At 42.9% G+C, this 23861-nt stretch overlaps 1 protein-coding gene across 4 annotated transcripts in view; it reads right to left on the reverse strand.

Moving 5' to 3' along the window:
- Window positions 1-23861, reverse strand: part of PTPN21 (protein tyrosine phosphatase non-receptor type 21) — a 66399-nt gene that overhangs the window by 36159 nt on the left and 6379 nt on the right. For all 4 annotated transcript variants that reach the window (XM_063117942.1, XM_063117941.1, XM_063117940.1 and 1 more), the window contains exons 2-4: window positions 23363-23720; window positions 4102-4271; window positions 1880-1977 (exon numbers count right to left, since the gene is read on the reverse strand). In XM_063117942.1, coding sequence (XP_062974012.1) covers window positions 1880-1977; window positions 4102-4271; window positions 23363-23542 — 448 coding nt within the window. In that variant the 5' untranslated portion in view covers window positions 23543-23720. The remainder of the gene's footprint in view (window positions 1-1879; window positions 1978-4101; window positions 4272-23362; window positions 23721-23861) is intronic.

Here is a 23861-nt window from a genome sequence, read left to right on the forward strand (position 1 = left end):
ACCTAACAGAAACTGTGATTTAGGGTCAACATCTGTCAAGGCCTTCCTCCAAGGGAGGTTCGGACAATGGCAATAAGGCAGAGGGCTTTTTCAGTGTTGGACTCCTGATTGTGGCACGCTCTCTATAGAAAGGCCTGCCTGGTGCAACCATTGCCATCTTTTCAGCACCAAGTTAAGACTTTCCTCTATTCCAAGGCATTTGATGTTTCTTTAAAAATGCATCAGTTGAATTGTTTGGTTGTCACTGATACTATAGTTTTCTATGGTGTCATGATATTTTAGTGGACATTATTTTTAGCTCTCTAGATTGTATTGAACTTGTTGTAAGTTGCCTTGACTTTATTTTAAAGAGAAAGGAGATGAAGAAATCCAATAAATAATAATAATTCATCTGGGTAAAGAGGGGCAATTGGAGTATATGGAAACATAGAAGGAGATCTACTTCCTGCCACAAGAGGCTTACATTCTGCAGTGCCCTAGGTGTAGGATGGGTGTTGGGGTGAGGAGTAACAGAGTGGAAGCAGGAAAAAAGACTATCAATGGTTCCTAGTTAGGATAGCTATATATTACCTCCAATATCAGACATAGCACGCCTCTGAACCCTCGTTTCTGGTAAACACAAGAGGGAGGGTGCTATTGCACTCGTGTTCTGCTTGTGGCCTTCCCATAGTCACCTGGTTGTCCACTGTGAGGACAGAATGGTGGACTAGATAGGCCTTTGGCCTGATCCAACAGGGCTCTTCTTATGTTCCTAGGTAGGGAGAGGAAACAGCCAAGAGGCAAACTAGAAACATATTGATTTTAAAAGAGAGTTTGCACTAGGGTGACCATGCGGAAAGGAGGACAGGGCTCTTGTATCTTTAACAGTTTTATAGAAAAGGGAATTTTAGTAGGCGTTATTTGTATGCATCCAGCACCTGATGAAATTCCCTCTTCTTCACAACAGTTAAAGCTGCAGGAGTCCTGCCCTCTTTAGAATCTGGTCAAGAGGGCAGGGCTCCTGCACCATTAGCTGTTGTGATGAAGAGAGAATTTCACCAGGTGCTACACGCATACAAATGACACCTGTCGAAATTCCTTTTTCTATGCAGCTGATAAAGATACAGGAGCCCTGTCCTCCTTTCCATATGGTCACACTAGTTTGCATTGCATAGCTTAGCACCTGCCCAAAGTTTGTGGTAATTATGCTGTAAGGAAAATGATTAGGGGTGTCCCCACCCCCTTGAGGAAATATTATGTTTGCAGCTCTCTAGCTTAGAAAAAAGGCGATTAAGGAGGAACACGATGGAGGTATATAAAATTATGCATGGTGTGGAGAAAGTGGATAGGGAGAAGTTTTTCTCATAATACAAGAATCGAGAGTCATCCCATGATGTGGAGGACAGACAAAAGGAAGTACTTCTTCACGCAACACATAGTTAAACTACAGAATTAAATTCCACAAGATGGGATGATAGCCACTAACGTAGCAGTCTTTAAAGGGGGACTAGACAAAGTAATGGAGGATAAAGCTGTCAATGGCTACTAGTCATGAAGGCCATATCATACCACCAGGATCTGAGGCAGCCTCGCAATATTAGTTGTTGGTGGAAAATTGCAAGAGAGGTCTGTTGCCCCCACATCCTACTTGTGGACTAATAGGAGACAAGATGCTCTACTATTTAGGCCTCTGATGTGATCCAGAAGGTCTTATGTTATTTATAATTTTACGTTCTGATTGTTCAGTAGAAAGTGCTGAAATGTTTTTTAGGGACCAGAGCATTGGTGGCCCAGATACAGCCCATGGGATACGCACCAGCTCCACAGCATGCAATCAAGAAGTGATACACGTTTTCCACTGCTAAAATCAGTTAAACGTGATCACAACTTTGAAGGTTACCTTGGACAGCTAAGCCAGCCAGATGAATTGCTTGCTCAAACGTGCAAGGAATGTTTCCTTCCAAGATGTCTTTCTTCAATTGTAGGTAATACTGGTATCTATGGAAAGAGAACACATGTTTGTTTTTCCATTACTTCTGATTCATGGCAATGCAGCTCCTCAGCAATGCTTTGTAGCCTTTAAATACATATAACTCTTCCCCTGCTATCCATCTATTTAGCTTGTAAGCAAACCAAGACATGGGACTGTCCTTTTCACTGATGTAACTCTATAAAGCTCTATGTGTGTGCCCTCCCTATGGAAGAAGGATTACAGCTCAGTGAAAGAGTACATGCTTGGCATGTTGAAGGTGCCAGATTCAATCCCCGTCATCTCCAATTAAAAACAGATGAAGTGGCATATCATGGCAAAGATCTCTGCTTGAAAACCTGAGAGAACTGCTGACAGTAGGGAATAATGGAAAAGATGGACCAATGGTCTGACCTGGCAGAAGGCAGCTTCCTGTGGTCCTAAATAATAAACAGGAAGAAGCACGCAGAGCCATTATTGTAGTGAGACCTTTCAATTCCAAATAAATATTTCATGCACAAGGGTCTCAATATAGCAAACTGTTTCTTACCTTACAGTTTCTCAGTTGCCCAGTTTTCACATCTCTTCCTTTCTGACTATTTCAAGGCACTAATACTAAGCTCTGACTTCCCATTAGCCCAACTGTATTATCTCTTTCTCTGGAGGTCCTTTATTCTTTTAGACCTTGCCTAATGTCATCTTTCCCTACTTGTCCAAGGAGAGGACACCGTAGGGAGGGAGTGCCACGCAGAGTTCCGATTTTGAGTGTATTACCTGGGACTGGGCACATAAGGACAGTGATGGTGTACTGCCTACCACACTACCTAGTAGTCCCTCTACCTGTGCTGCTAAAGGTGGTAGTAGGCTCAGTTTTAAGGTCCCTGAGACTTTTGGTCCTGGAGGACTTCCGTATCCATGCTAAGGCCTTCGTGTCTGGGATGGCATAAGGCTTCATGGGCACCATGACACGTACAAAGCTATCCCAAAACATCTTAACTTCAACACATGTAGAGAATTATGTTCCTGACAGGGCAAATCACTGAAGAACTGGGAGCAGAGGAGGTATCAAGAGCTCCCTTGTCAAGGACAGATCACAAGCTTATCAAGTGTTTCTATATATGTCGTCCACTGGAGAAAATGTGAAATCTCTATTTTGGACAATTTAGAAAAGCAAAGAGATATTTACGCTTCTTGCATCCCCACATATCTGATGCTTCTGTACACATATCAGCATACATGAAAAATGTCTCCAAGAGAAAAATCACTACAATTACAGTCTAGCTCAAGGGAGGGCAATGTGGTGCCCACATGCACCAATGTGCCCCCCCATACCTTCCTTGGTGCCCACTGAGACACCAAGCAAAGTGGAAGCTTCCAGCTGCTGCCATCTTAATTTCCCACGAATGCCTCATGGGCCCTAAAAACTGCCTACCCTTGGAATAGTTTCTGCAACCTTGTGTCCTCCCTTAACTAAATACAGCCAATAGTAACCCAAAGCATGTGAGTGAGAAAAAGAAAGTTGGGCCCAAATATTTATTTATTAAAACTATTTTAAACCAGGAATTTGTCTAACTCCCTTTTAAAGCTATCTAAATTGGTGACCATCACTAAATCTTGTGAAAGCAAATTCCACAGGTCAATTGTGTGCTGTGTGAAGTAGTAGTTCTTTTTATTTGTCCTGGATCTTCTACCAATCAGCTTCTTGGGATGTCCCTGGGTTGAAGTATTAGACAGAGTCCCTTTCTACACCTAAGGATTATCCCAGGAAAATGGAGGGATCATCCCTGTCTGCTCCCGGGATCCCCTGTGTGTCATTTGCATGCACAGGGATGATCCCTGGAAAAAAGGCAGGTGTAGAAACGACCAGAGAGATCTCTGGTCACATCCAGCAGGGCTGTCCCTATACAGCTGCCTTCCACAACCTGATGCACTCCAAATGTGTTGGGACTTTCACCATTCCCAGATAGCATAGCTATTGGCTATGGAGTCTGGAGGACATAGGTTGGAGAGGCTGCTATACAAGCTGCCATGGAAGGAATATGGAAGGAATTGGAACCTGTTACCACTACAGTCTCAAAAGTGCCATATAAAGGTAGCTAAACATTTGCTTCCTTTATATTTCAGAAAGGGACATGCCTGTTTACTCTACTCACCTGGTAATCTCTTGCTGAAGCTGAGAGACAGAAGGCACATAAAACACTACACCAAAGAATACAGTTGGCTCCAATGCATATTTATCCAGTTGTTTTTTCAGAGGCTTGTCCAAGTCTATCCACCGGCGCTGGTTCTGCTTGTTAAAATACCAAAGGCTAAAATAGGTGATCTAAAAATTAAAAAAAGGGAAAAGACGGTATGATGGATATTCAATAACAAAAATGAGGCAAATTTCAAAATCAGAATGAAGCAAATACAATATAAAGTGATCCTAGCTTTCAGTATTCACAAATAATTAAGAAATCCATGAAACCAAATGTTTCATGTTATCATTTATTTATGCAGCACCATCCAACGAGTCATTTTGTTGCTGCTATTGTTAAATGAATGGGAGTCAGAAATCTTTACTAATCTACTTGCAAATCACCCAGAAATCTACCAGTAGATTCAGACCTACCTTCTGCCCACCCCTGGATTAAAATGCCTGGGTAAATCAAAATGCTTTTCATCTAGTTTTGAAAAAAAGTGCAATGCTGGTGCCAAGTGTAGCCCACCCTCAAGAGGGCATGTCACATTCACAACCCCTGCCCCTTCAGAGGTGAGAATTACATACCTCCAGTAGAGGAGGAACATGAGATGGCCATCAGCATGGGCAGGTTGGCATGAGACGGAGTAGGGACTGTTTCAAGTATCTGGGACGCAAGCTGTTTAGAATTTTATAGATAAGAACAAGCACCTTGGATTACGCTTAGATACCAACAGCCAGCCTGTGAAGTTCCTTTAAAATGAGCGTAATACGCATAAAGTGGGCCATGCAAGTCATGGTTCTGACTGCTGTGTATCTTGTACTAGTTCAAGCTTCCATGTGTTAGCAGTCTTCTGATATCTGAAAGAGGTGAGCTGAGAACGGCAACTCAACATGCAGAGATGCCACAGGCAGCCTTTTGCAAGTTTCAGTCATTCTGCTGCTTTCTCTACGCTTGAAGTGAACAAATTTTCTCAATCCAGCAATACAGTAGGGTAACTGTACATAAGAGGAGCTCTGTTGGATCAGACCAAAGGCATATCTAGTACAGCATTTTGTTCTCACAGTAGCCCACCAGATGCCTATGGGGAGCTTACAAGCAGGGCATGAGCTTTCCTGCTTATGGTCCCCAAGAACTGGAATTGAGAGCATACTGCTCCAATACTGGAGTTTATATAAGGCCACCATGACTAAGTGTCATTAATACCCTTCTCTTCCATGAATTTGTCTAATCCCCCTTTAGAGCTGTCCAAATTAGTGGCCACTGCTACTCCTCTTGGTATCAAATTCCACAGTTTAACCATGCACTGTGTGAAGATGTAATTGCTTTTGTCTGTCCTGAATTTCCCACCATTCATTGGATAATTCCAGATTCTAGCATTATGAGAGAAGGAGAAAAACCTCTCTCTATCCACTTCCTCAACCCCATGCATAATTTTATACACCTCCTTGCTTACTCATCTTTTTTTTTCTTCAAAGCTAAAAAGTCCCAAACGTTGTAGCTTTTCATCACAAGCTCCAGCCCCAGATCATTTTGGTTGCCCTTTTCTGCAATGTTTCAAACTCTACACCACAACCTCAGCAGTTGATTTGAAGAAAACCAGCCCAGTGCAGTGAATCATACCAATCATACTCTGTTAGCAGGGACACTGGATTTACAGTATCTTTTTAACAAATTAATTCTCTCAAAAAAACACTGGTTTGGGACTTACTGGTGCTAGATCTTGGCTTGAGGTTAGAATAGAGCTTCTCATGCAGCTCCATTGCCACTGCAGGTGATCTCTACCTGCCCAGGGGCTACTGCATTTAGCTGGCTTGACGCTTTTACTAACAAATATGGGCTACCATTACTCTTTCAGATCTATGCAATGATTTAAGATGACCACTGAGTCCAATTGGTGCTTGTGTGATTGCTGCTGAATTATCATTGTTCTGGCATCAAAAAAGTCATCCCGTAATTCAATTCAACAGATAAATAAAAAGAAAACCAAATAGGGACTTGTGAGAAGAGAGTGTGGGGTGTTTTTCCTCACTAAAAATAAAGTGTTTTTATTTTGTTTTATCCATAGCTCTAGTCCAAAGGAAGAGGGATTTGTAACACAGGGCCTGGGGGACAATGTAACTGCCCAATACTATAACTGTGTGCACTACTGGTGTGCGCTACCTTGCCCTGGGGTACAGAGCTCAGCTGTCTGGGAATGTCCCATGCTGTCAGGAACACTGCAGTCCACCCATGTTTCCCATGTCCTCAATGGTCTCCCTGCTGCTACTACAGCACCAAATGCCCAGCGAACAACTTCCTTGATATCTCGTAGGCTGCAGACTTACATTAAATAGCAGTGTGGGAATTGCAGTAATGCTGCTATTCAGAGCCATCGTCTGGGGAAGGCCCAGTTGGGCACTTGCTGAGTTCCACACCCCTGCAAGAGGACCACTACCAAGATCCTCCTGGCCCTGCTGCTGCTCCTCCTTGCTGTCACTGCCTGCTGACCTGCAATCTCTGAGCATGGGAGTGGTGACGAGAGTGAGAAAATGGAGCAGCTACCTCTATTTGCCTCAAGTTCTCCCTCTGGGTGATGGTACTAAATGGCATCAGAGAGAATGAAAGAGAGAGAGAGAAGGTGAATGTGTAGCAGGGACAGAACTGAGGAAGAGGCCCAGCATTGGGCAAAAGGCGGGCTACAAATAAATATAATAATAATAATAATAATAATAATAATAATAATAATAATAATAATAATAATAAAGGTGGGGGTCCATTGAAGGCATCCTGCCCAAGGGCCTACCAAAATCTGGTGCCAGCACTGCCGCTACTTTCAGTACTACCAGGAATAACATGAGACATCCCAGATAGCGAGGAAGTAGCCCACAGCACAGCTCCACACCAACATTAGCTTTGCAACATGGGCTTCTCCTACATCATCCAGGGCTTCTCATGCTGACCCGGCAGTGTGGGAAGGAACAACGCTGCTGCCACTCCCAAGCCGCTGGGATAATGTCTCAGTCTGCAAATCTAATCAGAAACAAACCACATTATAAAAGCTGCTCCATTAGATTAGGTCAATTAACTGATAAGTTAATGTGTACAATAAAAAGGCAAGATCCGCTCTCCCATTTCATAAGAAACTGGGTCCAGCTCTAATTAAATCACAGATTAGTTATGTGAAATGGCATCGTTCTGGAGAAGAAACTCTAATAGCACACATATATATCTGTTCTTACACTTGCCTCTCCCTCCTCCCCTTTCCCTTGGTGTTTTCCCTTGCTCCAAATGTCGAAATTTAAACTGTAAGCTTCTTGGGACAGAGACCTGTGAGGAATAATAATAATAATAATAATAATACCACCTTATGACACTTTTGTGCCAATACAGGACTGGTACAAGATGGCCTTTCCTATCTAAATTCACAAAACATAAACACTGATGTGGTCTCTATAAAATTGACATAATCTAAAATGGACAGTATATTTTCATTTATCCCCTTGGCTTTACATTGACACACTGAATTTGGGACAGGCACCAAATTCAGATGACTAAAAGGTTCTAGAGCTTCAGTACATGGGGAAAGGAGTTCACAGTAGAATTAGGATAAAATACAGCATCTCCAGTTGACATCAATGGCAGGAAAAGTGTATTTTAGCAAATGAACTAAAAGAGAATCACTTTTTAATCATGACTAAAGCAATCTGCTATCAGTAGCATAAGAGATTACCCAACCCAAGAGAAATGGCATGACATAACTCTTGAAATATGTTAAGCTGCCAAGATCACGCTGTTGTAAGGTTTATTTATTTTAGAAACTTACTCATCATTCAACCTCCGGGCAGTAAATCAACCTTAGACAGAAAAGACTGTAGATTTTCTACACAATTACGTTCCAGTTAATTGCTCTCTTTGTTATGTGTCAAAGAAATAGCAATGTACACTTATGGGACATCTAAAAGTAGGGGGGTGGGGTGGAGCCGGAAAGGCTCCATCCTGAACTAATACAAAATATATGTAAGGATGAAAACCCAATTCTAAATCTATAGAAAAATTAAACCTATAAAAAATTATAAACTGGATGCACTACTAGAACAGTCCATTTGTCTATTTAATGTATAATATACAGGACTTCTCCAGCCAGTAAACAATAATACTTCTCTCTGGTGCTACCCAGCAATGGGCACAGACCAGAGCAACCTAAGTTATACTTAAATCCTACTGAAATAAAGTAATGCTTTCACATCAAGAATGATCTGTGTATGGTGGGGCGACTAGGGCAGTGTGAACCTACACCATCTTGTAAGAACCACAACCTCTAGTGTTGATGGTATACATGTACATCAATTCATTGATATCCCAAATTCACATGATACTTCCCCCTCAAAGAAAAAGTGGGGGACACATGAAATCAAGCTTTCCTTGCCTCCTCATCTTCCTCAACAGCATTTAGCCCCTTCTGTTCTCAGACTCTGTGTAAATTTTTCACCTAGAACATTCCTAGAGCATCACAGCAGTTAAGTAAATGCCTTGTACTTCTTGTACCGACTCTTTCTTCAGTCGCTACGTCCTTCTGCGCTTGGCTTCTCCCCAGAGTATCCATGACTTCCTCCTCCCTTCGGAAGCTGCACTGTTTTCCTCCATTGCTTATACACCCTCTTTGACTTCACATCTATAGTATCCAGACCTCCTTTCAGCACTTTTCTGCCAGTTCTTTCTTCTCCATGCCTCTGCACAACTGCTCTGAGCAATGACGGATTAAGTCAATAACTTGGGCAGGAATTCACAGACTATCAGAATTATTTATTTATTTTTATTTATTTATTTATTACATTTCTGTACCGCCCAATATCTGAAACTCTCTGGGCAGTGCACAGAAATAACAGCCAGCCTGTGTTTACCTTCCTAAGTATGTTCCTGGTAGCATCATGTCTCCACGCAATGATAGTACTACAGCAATGACAGTACATCATCTCATTGTGGCCATTTCACAATGATAGTGATAAATTGTAGACCTCAGTCAAAAATCAAGGAGTGGCATTTGTAAGCAGGCTATAGGAGACTAAGAACATTCAACAGGTAACAACTTCTTGTCTATCTCAAAGATATCATGTCACATTGGTCAGTCTGACTCTCTGATAGTGGTATCAAAATCATTAGGGTAGTTCCACCTGGCCCCAAACCCCAAAATTTAGTACACACGTAGCCCAAGATATTTTGGATACTAGTAAAATAAAATAATTATTTTTTAAAAAATTAAACGTCGCTCCCTGGAAATCTGGAACAGGAATTCTCCCTAATATGGTGAAGATACTTTCACACTACCTAGACAGCTAAAAAACTCACAACAGATTACTTCATAATAGTAATCCAAAGTACCAGCTGCTGGGGCTGACTGACTGACTCAAGCAGCCTCAGACAGAGTGGGAGGATTAGCAGCGGCAGCCAAGAAAGAAACCCCTCAACACCTACAAGCATCTTTCAATTGAGTCGACGAGGCATGCGATTATCTCTCAATAAGAGATACCATGGGATAGAATGTTAGACTGTGAAGTTTTGTTTCATGCACTGATATACGGGGATTTCCAGTGACAGCCAGGAGGGTGCATCTATGCTTGTAGAATGCAAATTACTTTTACTAGCAGCAAAAAAAAAATATGCTCAGACTGACTGACTGGCTCGTTCACTCACAAGAGTATCAAAATTTCCAATCAGCCAGGAAGCTGAAACTTGGCACACCCATAGTCAAAGATACCATGTTTGCTAGAAATATCTGCACTTATGTTATTTTTATATTTAACAATCAAAACCTCTTAACCAATACCAGCATAGAGCACGCAACACAGAAATGGCACGTTAGCCTCAGCAAAGTCTAATCCCCCTTCACAGACTTGAATCATCCTTGGAATCAGAAAGGGAAATTTACAGTGGGAGCCTGGGAGACAAATCTGAAAACAGGAAATTCAACACAGTCAACAGAATGGAGGGTTGGTGTAATTTCCTCTTCACATACTTTACTAATCCATGATTTGAGGAAGAGAGAATTTTAATTGGCAACTAGAAACATATCTACACTAGCAGAGCACACAAGCTGTATTTATTATTATTATTCATTTCATTTCCATATGACCAAATAGCTGAAACCCTCTAGATGATTCACATCAGTTCAATTACAAACCACAACATGACAACAATGTTATAATAAAACATAGCCGACATTTTTAACATACACAATTTAAAACAATTTAAACAGCTAAAAACAATTGCAATAAACAATTTCCATAGACCTGTTCAAGGCAGCTGACATAAAAGCCCCATTGTAGGCCATTTATTATTATTAATTATTATTATTATTGATTATATTTATGTACCGCCCCATAGCCGAAGGTCTATAGGTGTTTTACAAAAGTTAAATGTCTGGGAGAAGAGGGCAGTCTTAACCTTGTGTCAAAAAGATGGCCGTAGGTGTTAAGCATGGGGGACAAAACCAACTCCTTAGGATCCCCATGCAAGAGAATCCAGGGGGCCTAAAGTTGTTAAGGTCTTCCAGGCCCAGAGAAGACTTCCTTCAGGGGTAGTTTTACCGCCACCTCTTTCAGACAGCATGGGAGCACTCCTTCTCACCATTAATCACCTCCTTTGGCCAGCTGGCTGTCCCCATGCATCCACCCACTCCCGTTGATCTTTCTAAGCTAAGAGCATCAAGGATCCAGTATGGAAGTGCTTGCACGAACCTGTCCAAGCACCTTGTCCTCGAGCTGTACCAACTGAAATTCATCCAAGAAAATGGGACCAGGCTGTGCTCTGTATACCTCACCTGATTCACCAGCTGTAATACTGGAGTCTAGGTCCTGGCGAATGCAAGAGGTTTTATCCTGGAAGTGCCTAGCAAATATGTTACAACAGGTCTCACATGGATCTACAGTATCTTTACGGCCAGCATGTAATAGGCCCCAGATGACCGTGAAAAGCTCTGTTGGGCAGCAGATAGAGGATTCAATAGAGGCAGTGAGATGTAGTTTCATTTCCCCTCAATATACCTTACTATAGGCACACACCAGTGTTTGATTGAATCCGTTAGGAGCTTTTCTCCATCTGCACTCAAGCCATCTCCTGTTTTGTTTCACCACTCTTATCTCCAGAGTACACCACAGAGCCACACAAACTCTACTTGAAAAGCAGGTGCTCAGGAACAATTTACTAATCATATATATATATATATAGGTGTGCCCCAAAACAAAATGTTGTTGCAGGGGGTGTTTCTGCCCTTTGGCTTCTCTCCTACCGGCTATTTTTCAGCTTGGGCTTTTGAAAGTGCAGACCATGCTGGCTTCAAAGCTGCAACCTCTTTGGCAGGGAGCCTGCCTACAATAGGAAAGCTTCTCTGCCTGAGAAAAGCCAACTGAGAACACTGCTCTCTCCTGCACATACCCAGAACATGTTAGAACCATTTCAGAGTGGAGTGAGGCATGCAGGCAGTGTCTTACAATCCTGGGGGAGGGTTGTGTTTTGAAGTGATATACTTCTGCAACTCTTGAGGTTCTGCTGGCCTTGCTGATTCTTCCCACTTGTCAATGGTTGGCGCCATTCTGGCTACATAAGGGTCAGCACTGACCCATGAAGTTGAGAAATAGACACTGTTCAGATGAAACGCTAAGCCACAGTGGTTAAGCATTTTGAGTTAAATATTATGGCTTAGCATGTTGTGTGAACCATGGCTAAGTGTGTCGTGTGTGGCTACATAACGACAGTTTAAACACACTCACTAACCATTTGCTGCTAAAGGGTTAATGGCCTAACCATGGCTTAGAATGTGGTCTGAACAGGCCCATAGACAGAATTGTAAGAAGCCAGTTCCAAAGTCCTCACACTCTACTATGACCAAGAAATGGAAAGCAGTGCAAGGCTGTGCAGATGAATTGATATGAATATGGAAATATGTGCAATCTGAGTTTACAATAAATCTCGTTATGATCTAGAGAATGAAGTAAACAGATAGAGGCCTGGGAAACAGGTGGATGTCAGCAGTATTTGCAGTGAGAGTAGGTGGTTGCACCCACCCTCAACTGTACTATTGCCAGTTTCTTTTTTCCATATTGTTGCACTATTTATTTATTTTACACTTGCTTCCTAACATATTCCAGGGCAACATACAACCCCTTCTTCCTAAAGGATTCCAGGGTGTTGTACAATAATAAAAATACAATACAATAAAAATACATAATCATCCTTCATAAAACTGGAAGGCAACAAAACCATAACACTGCAGGCAGAGACAATAAACCCAGTTTAAAATGCCTGCAAATAAGTATGTCTCTGGCACCAAAAAGACTGTACTGTCACCAGCTGAAGTTTATTTGAGAGGGTATTCCCATGAAAAGTTCCACCACGAAAAGGCCCACTCCTCTGTACAAGCATAAAGTATTTCACTAACTAATGGTACTTGTGGAAGGCACCCATCTAGGAGGATGGTATGGAAGAAGGTGCTCATTCAAGTATGCTGTAAACTATGGCTTAATCTCTTATTGTGGAAGAGGTGTCAAAGTCTGCTCAGGATGGTTTTTCCATTAAAGACAGCTACCTGTAGACTCTGCTTGGTATGTAATCCAATTCTTGTCCACTTGGAACAGCTTAAAATACTTAATGGCAAAGATTTCCTTTTGTTCCCCTTCAGGCTACACTTGGCTAGTGCAATGTTGATTCTGGAGGAAATTGTCTGTCATTTCTGGTGGAGAAATTATGCCCAGGAAGGAGAAAAGTTTCAGTAGTACAAAATGGTACCAAGTTGTTCTTTCTGTTTTAAAAATGTCCTCAGTGCAGTAATTATCTAGCACAGTACCTGTTTTTGCATCTATAGAGCAAGAAGGGGGCATATTTAAACAAAGAGGGGAGAATATGCTGCAAACTATGGAGAATTTGGGGAAATAAGTGCCTTCAACCACAGCCAGGAGCAGATGTAGTGAATGGCTGGATTTCTTCTTCCAGGCTAATTCTGTGTGTGATGATGAACATACACATTCTATCTTATTTGGCGTCTATGGCCACTCAACCTATGGGCTGCCAAAGGTTATATTATGCTGAAATTATTGATCCAGCAGTGAATCATGACTGTGAGACTGCTTAAATTTAAATAGTGTGCATGAACACAAGGTGACATCTGCATACATCTGCCTGTGCTTTTAGGACTGTGCTAGAAGACACCAAAGGATTCAGTTCATAGGGGCCATGAAACACCATTCCTTATTCATTATTGGATTTTATCTTAAAAACAGCTTTGGAAATGGCCTATAATAAAATCTACATGCCAAGGGGCAAAAGTCCGCCAACTAGGGTTCCCAGCCAAACCAATCCTCAGAATGGACGACATACCAAATCCAAAAAGGAAGATCAACCACACCTGTACAAGATCATGGTCAACCACATCTGTACAAAATCCTAGCTGGGTTTTCACATAATTGAAGACAGTTCTCCACATCACCAACCTCAGTGAAATAGTTTATCTTTTTGTGTGTACCAGGCACCCTAAAGCTCCATCCCCACAGTAGAAGAGGCAGTTAGGAAGGGCCTCGAGTTACTTGGCAGAGCTTTTACACCATTTGAATTTCTTTGTAGCTGAATAACAGAAAGCACCTTGAACTAGTTACAAGACTGGATTCAAGAAAGGCGGACAAAAGGAACAACCAAAAGGGAAAGGGGGAAAGGTAGAACAAAGCTGGGAGCTACATTGCAGCACAAGCCCCAGAAAGTCAACTGTTCTAGCAGATTTATGGACGGCTGCTCCACCTGACTACCCCAATTCAAGCGATGGTACTTTCACTGGACCTGCTGAAGAAAGTTGACAGCAGGCCAGTTCTTGGATGATGGAGATAAATCCTGAGGGAGTTGCTAGGTTCCTGAGTGTTACTAAGTTCAAGTAAGTCTCACCTGGGCTTTTCAAGCACTGAGCATACTATGTGCTGAGGCGAGGAGGACATTTCCAGTGGAAGGACCAGAAGTTGGTCCCACCCCCTTGGTTGATATTAATTAAGTTCGCTGCCTCCTGCGAGTTGGTCCCACAGCAATAGCACAGAAATTAGGGGGAAGACTGGCATCCCACAGGGCTCCCAACAAGACTGGAGTTGTCAGTGCTCCTTTTCTGAGGAAAGAGTAGGACTGGGTGTTTGCAGCTGATGCAAGTTTACAGGATGCCCCTTTACACCCACGACGGCAGATATTAGCAAGTACACAACACAAAAGAAAAACCTGGGAGCAAAGACATCAGTTGGGAAGCAGGGGAGAATAGTTGTCCTGGTGGAAGGGATCCGGTCACACCCAGGTGTTGCTGAGGTTCCTAAGTGTTTCACCAATAGCAGTTTCCTATGAACAGAACTCGGCTCCATCAAGGCAAAAAAGAGGAATAGACTAAAAAAAGAAATGCACCACTTTCTAGGTTGTTTGATGTTAACAAACCATGGTTTGTTAGTACAGCCACATTCACACATCACTACAACCCAAAAATTAACAACCCATGCCATTGATTAGCATTATGCCTAAACCAGGCCGCTGACTCATTTCGCAACTAAATTTTGCTCCGTGTTTCCAGTTCTGAACATGATGGCTATAACTATATTAGCCAGCCCACTTCCAGTAGGTGACATGACATTAGCCAAGCCTCATGCTTGTTTTTTTTCATTACTCTTTGCTCTATAAGCCACAGCAATAAATTATATCACCTCTTAAGGTGACAGTTCACAAACAGGTCTGGTCACAAAAAATGAGTTGAGGCTAATTTTATTCCTAGTGGAATAGGCTTCAGTCCAAGCATCTTAATTAGTTTGGGTATCATAGCCTGGGTCATAAAATTATTGTGCAACAATGTTTGCTGTCACAATCATGCTGACTTTTTTTCCCCACCCACTTTAAAGCAAATGCATGCTTTAAATGAAGCTCTTTTAATTAGCACCAGCTCATCAGAAAAAATCAAACAAGATTTTCTTGAGTACACTTTACACTTTCTGGCTGTGGCACCTCTGAGTCTGGAATGTTAGCCCTTCTATGGTTTACCACATGATTGCCGGACACCCCATCCCCACTGACCTATCCTCTCATGCACAAAAGTGCCCCAATTTTCATCTATGAAAGGCAGGAGGATATATCTGTTCCTTTCTGTGTCTGAAAAAACTCCAAAGAGTACAGATATTCCTGGGTTGTTCACTTGGCTAGGCTTCAGCCTTAGGCCATGGGGTTTCTGGTTGTGGCACTGTGCCGTAAAACAAAAAGGTCATCCTAGGTGACACAGAGTTACACATCTCTTTATTATTCAGTATTGCATCTTCTTTAAAAAATGAAATGCAACCTTTCAAAGCTGTGATCTAAAGAGTAGTGGGAAAGGGACTGCCTAACCCTTTCTCCTCCTGCCAGGGCTGGTTCAAGACATTTAAGAGGGGGCGTAGCTCAACGATAGAGCACATGCTTTCTGTTCACCACTCTGCCGCAAAGATCATCTTCTTGGCTCGCCGCTCCGACCATGTTACTCCGCTTCTGAAATCTCTTCATTGGCTTCCAATTCACTACAGAATCCAATATAAACTTCTCCTGTTAACCTTCAAAGCTTTTCACGGTCTAGCTCCTTCCTATCTCTCCTCTCTCCTCTCACACTATTGCCCCGCTCATGCTCTTCGCTCCTCTGATGCCATGTTTCTCGCCTGCCCAAGGGCCTCTACTTCCCTTGCTCGGCTTCGTCCATTCTCTTCTGCTGCCCCTTACGCCTGGAACGCTCTTCCAGAACATTTGAGAACTACAAGTTCAACCGCAGCTTTTAAAGCTCAACTAAAAACTTTTCTTTTTCCTAAAGCTTTTAAAACTTGATGTTGTGCAGACTTCTACTGTTACTTTCTACTGTTAGTTTTACCCTACCCTGTGCCTGCTTACCCTACCCTGTACCTGTTTGCATTCTCTTCCCCTCCTTATTGTTTTACTATGATTTTATTAGATTGTAAGCCTATGCGGCAGGGTCTTGCTATTTACTGTTTTACTCTGTACAGCACCATGTACACTGATGGTGCTATATAAATAAATAAATAATAATAATAATAATAATAATAATAATAATAATAATAATAATGCTTTGCATGCAGAAGGCCCCAGGTTTAATCCCTGGCATCTCCGTGTAGGGCTGGAAAAAATTCTGAAACCTGAGAGAGCTGCTGCCAGTCAGTGTCAGCAATACTGGGCTATATGGGCCAACGGTCTAATTCAGTATAAGGCAGATTCCTATGCTGCCTGAGGCAGAGCAGCAAATTCCGCATCCCTACACACACACACACACACACACACACACACGTCAAAGGCTTGTCAAATTATTTTGCCCCCTAGGCAGAATATCCCACAACCTCCTCTCTCCCTCACTACCACTAAAAATACAATGATAATAAATTAAATAATCAATCATTTTCTCCCCTCTCATGCCACCCCAAATCAGCTGCCTAAGACAGCTGGCTCACTCTGCCTAATGATAGGGTCAGCTCTGCCTCCTGCCATTTGTCTTAACATTTCACACACACATCAGCTGATTTTTACACCTTTAGGGGGGAAATACAGGAACTGTGGGGGGCATTTTGGACGTAATACAAAATCATGGATTAGCGCTGCACGCACAAAAAGTAGCAAGTCTCAAGTTCACACACTCCTGACTTCCCATTTAACTAGACTTCCCTGTTATGTTCAAACTGGAAAAAAACTGGTTAGTTTAAATTGAAGTTTAAATTGAGCTAGGATTATAAACTACCATTTGATCCTGGCTTGTCTGAACAAACAATAGTTTAAACTAACCAGAAGTCCCACCAGTTTGAACACTCATTATTCTAGAGCAAAAGCAGATGCTATCCATCTTCTCACAGCCACACAGGAAGGGGGGGGGTGCACACAAGCCCAAACTTTGCTTTTGCTTAGGCACACAGCACTAAACCATAGTTTAATGTTATGTGTCAAATGGGCCTGTACCTTTTCCCCTGCAGGAAGTAAAACTGAGAGAATAGTTAGCCAAAGATGGTGAGTCGGTTATGAAACCCTTGCCCTCTTCCATTCCAGAACACAACTTTTCAGGGCTTCTTTTCAGCTTAAAAAACGAGAGGAGAGACAGAGAGAAGAAGAAAACAACAGAGCTCCACATCGTGATTAGTTCGGCCCAAAGTATAAAACACTTTTTGAATGCATTTTTTTCCGGGAGTGTTCAGCCCGCTAATGGGCTGCGACAGCAAAATTTGCTCGTGCGCCATTTCAGTCATCTCTGTATTCTGCCCACACTGACTCCAGAATTTAATGAAGGCAAATTTACCACTTGGCCTCTTGGCCTGGGTGTGTCAGAAGAGAACCAGATTGTATTTACACTCCCTGCAATTCACATTCTGCAAATACCACAATATATGCTCCTCAGCAGACTCTGTTTTATGTAAGTAGCCTTTTCCATCATTTTTATAGCACACAACGGAGGGGGGGGGAAGGGGGGGGAAGGGGGGGAAGGGGACCAAAAGCAAAACTGTGATTGTCTGAGTTTATGAACTCCATATATAGAGTGATATGTGGCATAACAAACTGTCTCCCACAGAAACACAACATCCTAGGTTCATGGTAAATTATTTCAGATCATATGGCATATATAATTCACTTTACATAATTTATGCAGGTTTCAAAACACTTGGAATTTTTCACTAATGGAGGAACCAAAAATGAGGGTGGGGTGGTTAAGACAGCGGATTTTCATAGTGGGTTGACAAAATAGTAGAAATGGGAAGCTGTATAGAATATTAAAAGTAATCTTCCATGTTTCACTTGTTTCCTAAGCCTTTCTTAAGTAAGGCATATACAAGGCTACACTATTCTCAACAACTAAGAGGACTAGACACTTGTGTATATGTTTTTAACCACGAAAGTTAAATGGATTCTAACTTTTGTGCCTGCTATCAGACTCCATGTTTGTACAATAAATCAGGGCCAGCCTTACCTTCAGGCTGAGTGAGTCAGTCGCCTCAGCCAGCAGATGTTAGAAGGTGGCAGCTAGGTATTGGAAAGAAGAGCTGTGTGCCACGCAACCTACTCCGTGACCCCTAAGCTAGCCTGCTGCCTTCAGGTGTGGTAGAGGATGCTGTCCAATTTGCAGTGTCAAAAGAAAGATTCAACTGCCAGTCCAGTCAACTTTTGTACATAGATTATGAGAGGGGGGCATCTTGTCCTTTGCCTCAGGCAAAAAAATATCTTAGGCTGGTTCTGCCAGCAATCCCTCTTGTCTATTTCTTCATTCTCTCCCTAATTCCTGCAGTGTCCTCCTACTGCCTTGTCTTGGTCCTTCAAGCCATCTGTCTTCTTTGACCATTATCCTCATTCCCCTTTCATGCATTTTCCCTGCTCTTCCTCTAGCTCCTGGGTCTGTCAGGACCCAGGAGTCCAGCAGTGACGTGAACTCTGAGGCTGAAGATCCAGTGATGCCAATGGAGGAAACTCCAGGTCTGAGCACCACTGCAGAACTGTCAGAGCCCCCTGAGCACAAGCCTCCAGAGTCCCCTGAGCATGAGCCTCCAGAGACCCCCCAGGCCTAGCCCCAGCACCAGATCAGCATCCTTGGCTACAAGAGCCCCACATTCTAGGAAGCCAATGCACCAATGCCAGCAGCATGCAGGCATGAGCTCCTGGAGAGATGAACGAATGCAAGACTACAAGCCAGAGGCCTGTCCCTTTAAGGCTCCCATTTTGAAGTAAAGGATGGTGTCTGGGACTGTAGCATAAAAGGCTTCAGTTTGGTCTCAGACCTTGTCAGAGCAAGGCTGTGCCTTGACAGCGTCGCATCTGCACCCTGAGGCCGCAAACTCCCGCATACCGGTGCTCCTTCCTGTTATCTGCATGGAAAGGAGCACAAGTGCAGGTTTTGTGTGAAGGAGCCGCTGACACCACCACCCAAGCCCGTGCACTCTGGGGCAGCCTTTTTAGGGTGTTTTTTTTTTAAAAAAATCTGTAAATGCGAAGCTTTGCATTTACAGAAAAGAAACTAAAAGAAAAGAAAAAACAACAGGGTGAGGAATGGGGCACTCTGGCTCTGCACATCCACCCCCCTTTTATTTATTTATTTATTTTTATTTTAAAATGATGGTCCACAGAGGCACGGAGGTGGCTCAGCTGCCATTCGGCACACTGGGCTGCCCCTTCCCCAGTTCCCCTCTCCAGTTCTTTAATTTTTTTAACTTTAATTTTTTTACTACATTTTGTTTGTTTGTTTTAAGCAATGGTCCGTGGAGGCGGTCCAGCAGCCATTCAGCTTGATGGCCTGCCCCGCCCCTTGTCCCGGCTGGGCTACCAATCAGGGTGAGGCATTGGCCGCGACACGCCTCTGACGCAAATGTCAGGGGATGGCAACAGATGGCAAATGCACATCTGCGCCTTGCTGACAGGAAAAAGTCACAGTAAATAGCCAAGTTTTTTAAAGCGGAGCTTCAGGGGTTTGCCTCTGGATGGCTTCGCGATGGCGGTTGCGTCATGTAGATGACCTGCCGCCACTGCGAATCCACCCCAGGGCAAACCCCTCATCAAGATGTACCCCAAGTTGCTCACTAGAAGTTCTCCTGGGCGCTGTAACTTCTGCCCTGACATTTTTGCTGCCTGGCATTGATCCCTGTGGGCTTATGCTTGGTTCAGGACAGAGCTCTGGGGAGCCTTGTTCCTCCCTTTTGTTGCCACTGCCCCTTTCACCCAACTTTAATTCTTGGGGGAACAACAACATTCCTTTTTTCTCCTGCTTCTCCCATGATCTTCTCAGTATGGGATCTGCTGCAATATGGTTCCTTCAAAAGGCAGTTCTCCCAATGCCTGCATTGCTGCTCCAAGAAACAAAGGCAACAATGGACGAATCACTACATAGCCTCCATTCTGCAGAGGTAACACGACAGGGAACCTTAGAGACCACTGAGAACAGAAAGGCTGACGGCAGAGGCCTGCTACTCTAATAACAAAAGCGGTTGGAGTGTTGGACTAGGCCCAGGAAGACCTGATTTTAAATACTCAGTAAAGTCACTCACTCAGTGACCTTGAACAAGTCATTCTCCCTCAGCCTAACCTAGCACACATGTTTGTGGTGAGGACACACCACCCTAAGCTTCTTAGATGAAGGTTGGGATAAAAATGGAATTAATTTGTTTTTGTTGATGATAGGCAAGGCCCTCTGGTTGATATATCTGAGGAAATACCAGTAGTTATCTCAGAAGCAATCAATGCCTGAAATGTGATTATTATTATTATTATTATTATTATTATTAATTTATTTATTTATTTATTTATTTATATAGCACCATCAATGTACATGGTGCTGTACAGAGTAAAACAGTAAATAGCAAGACCCTGCCGCATAGGCTTACATTCTAATAAAATCATAATAAAACAATAAGGAGGGGAAGAGAATGCAAACAGGCACAGGGTATGGTAAACAGGCACTGGGTAGGGTAAAACTAACAGTATAAAGTCAGAACAAAATCAAGTTTTAAAAGTTTTTAAAAAGTTTTAAAAGCTTTAGGAAAAAGAAAAGTTTTTAGCTGAGCTTTAAAAGCTGCGGTTGAACTTGTAGTTCTCAAATGTTCTGGAAGAGCGTTCCAGGCATAAGGGGCAGCAGAAGAAAATGGACGAAGCCGAGCAAGGGAAGTAGAGACCCTTGGGCAGGCGAGAAACATGGCATCAGAGGAGCGAAGGAGCACGAGCGGGGCAATAGTGTGAGATGAGAGAGGAGAGATAGGAAGGAGCTAGACAGTGATCAAACATTCTTCCAAAATATTAATATTTACCTGCCTAAAAAAGAAATCTGATGAAACTTTTAAAAATTAGTAAGTTGAAAGACAAATACTATATTTGCAGTTTCCCATAAACTTTTTGTTACTGTCTACATTTTGAGAATACATGTTTCTGTCCTATCTCCATTTCCTACTCCACTTTTCTTTCCCGTTTGCTAAGAAATTATTTTTTTCTGCCAAAATAATCCACAGAAGAATGTGTTTTGTGGGAGATTCCTGTCCAAGTTCAGCAGACTAGTCTGCACACCCTAAAACTGATTTACTAATCTCACTTAAAAAGAGTACCTGTCATTTTCCAAAGTATTTCAGAACCAAGCTTGAAATGGTAAGAAAACAAATGAGAGCCGAGTAAATGAGATGTCTTTCATAAGGTATGTGTAGACTTGCCAATGCCACTGTCTAATAGTCTCTGGGAGGTTGATAAAAATTACAAAACAAAAACATAATATTAAAAACTTTAACATTAATTTTTTATATATAAAAATTTAAAAACAGCTTAAAAACAATAAGGCTAAAACAACTGATATTAAAAACCCATCAAATGCCATCAAATGCCTGGGAGTAGAGGGCCATCATCCTGGCACTGAAAAGAATACAATGTTGGCACCAGGCAGACCTCAGTGGGGAGAGCATTCCACAATCAGGAGCCACTACCAAAAAGGCCCTCTCTCGTCATCCTTTGAGCCTCCCTCAGAGAAAGGCTTCAGATGATGAGCGTAGTATACAGGTAGATTCACAACAGATAAAAGTGTGGTGATTCCTGGCTGCCACTTTGAGCCAAAAGAAAAAAATAAAGAGGACAGCACTGCTATTTCAAGTCCAAGAGGTAATATACTTGGAGGCAAGAAGTTCACTCACAGGCATGTACAAGCGCTGTCAACAACCAAACATCTGTGGCTGACTCAGCTTGCACTCCAATTTCACTGCACACTCAAAGCCACTTCATGGGAGACATTTCTCCTACGTGGAAAAAACTTCAGCGTAGAAAAAGCATGCAAAGCATCCCCTTCAGAGCGCCATGCAAGTATTTACTCTGCCACACAGATTTGGCCTGTTCCCTATACATGGTTCAAAACAAAAAACTCACACAGCACCAAGGTAACTCCAGTTTGACACTAGAAAAAGCTAGATTCTACAACTTCATGACCCAAATGAAGAACAATGCTCTCTCTTTTTTGGGCTCAGCATGGTTTCTTTCTGCTGGCCATCTGAGAGGGTGAAGGAACAACGCAGACTACTAAAGTTTTCTCCCTCAACAGTGGAAGTCCTTCTCAGCCCCACTCTAGTATATTGTCAAATATACTATTAGTAAACTCAGGTGTGTGCTGAATTATGATAGCTAGATAGCTAAAATGGACTACTGAGAAACAAGAGGGAGGTATCAACATCTTCAGGAGAGCCCCAAGGTTTGCAGAACTGGGGGTAGGGACTTTTAGGGGGAAAGCCAAAGGAGCCAAGCCCTCCTCCAAGAAAACAGTCCAATGACGACTATGCATGTTCAGTGGCCACAGAATGCCAAATCTGTTATGCAGGGAGAGAGCATGGAATGGAGTATGCTGAAAAGCACCATGGAACACTCAACAGGAGCACTCCATACTGCAACATTTTGTTGCAGGCCTCACTTATTACATTTTTATCCTACACACTTTCAAAAAAGCAGCAACAACTTCACAGCAGCTTACACTGATCATTACACGATCTTGTTATTTTTATTTATTTAATTAATTACATTTCTATACCACCCAACAGCCGAAGCTCTCTTTTATTGCTGACTGCAAACAGCTTTGAGGGTCACTGAACTGAGAATGTAGTATAGTACGTAAATTCAAATAGAAATCATGTGCGTGTGTGTGCACGTGCATGTGCGCGCCTTTCTTTCTCCCTTTCTAGTACACCTTCCCCATGAAGGTGACCACTGCATGCATCTGATGAAGTGGGCTCCTGCCCAGGAAAGCACATGTCACACAATGCATTTTGCTAATCTTTAAGGCATCATGATATTTTTTGCTGTTTTTTCTGCAACAGACTAAAATGGCTCTAGCGCCAGAATTTGTCTCTAATTTGCACAAGCCTGCTTCTGTGCTTGTGAACTGACAGCAGAGCACGCATGATGTAGAACCATATAGGAAGGGCCCTAGCTCAGTAATGGAGTACATTTTACTTTATTTTATTTATTTATACATGCTTTGGTTTGCATGCTGATAGATCCAGTTCGATCCCTGGCACCTCCAGTTAAAAGGAGCAAGGAGTAGGTGATGGAAGAGGCCTCTGCCCAAGACCCCAGAGAACCGCCTCAAGCCAGAGCAGACAAGGTTGGGCCAAATGAACAAGCAGTCTGATCTAGCATGGGGCAGCTTTCTGTGTTGCTGTGTAGCACACACCCCACCCCTGAATGTTGCTCCCATCGCAGGTGGAGACTCCCAAGAGCCTCCTGTCGCCTTCCCTACCTCTCGAAGTTCAAGTCTCTGGGCCACAGCCTCCAGGCTTTCCTGCCCAGTGCTCTCCACCGACAGCGTGAACTCCACAAACTCATTGTTAAGTAGCTGGATCCGGGCCACCAAGCAGCTCTTGCTAGAGACTGTGTAGCGTCGAGTTCGTTTCAGCTTCAGCCCAAAAGGCAGAGGCATTTTCTTCCCTAACACATTCACAAGAAGTCACAGAAAAACATCCAGGAACGTCTCTCCTCCTGTAAATAGTCAGGAGCTGCAAAGTCCCCCGATGATCAACCAGCGGCAGTAGCAGCAGCCATTAACGTGTGGCAGGTTTTCCTCCAACTTCTGAGCAAAGGAAGCATCCACAAAAGTTCTGCGGGAGAAAGCAGGGGCAGGGGAAGCTGTTAATTAAATTCAGAAAAGGAAGCATGGGCAACTTCTGATAACTCACATGGTAAATCAGAACACAGAACTGTTAGGGATGTCTCTGCATCCTGTACTGGCACCACTCCCA

Source organism: Elgaria multicarinata, chromosome 2, assembly GCF_023053635.1.
Source record: "Elgaria multicarinata webbii isolate HBS135686 ecotype San Diego chromosome 2, rElgMul1.1.pri, whole genome shotgun sequence".
Lineage (NCBI taxonomy): Eukaryota > Metazoa > Chordata > Lepidosauria > Squamata > Anguidae > Elgaria > Elgaria multicarinata.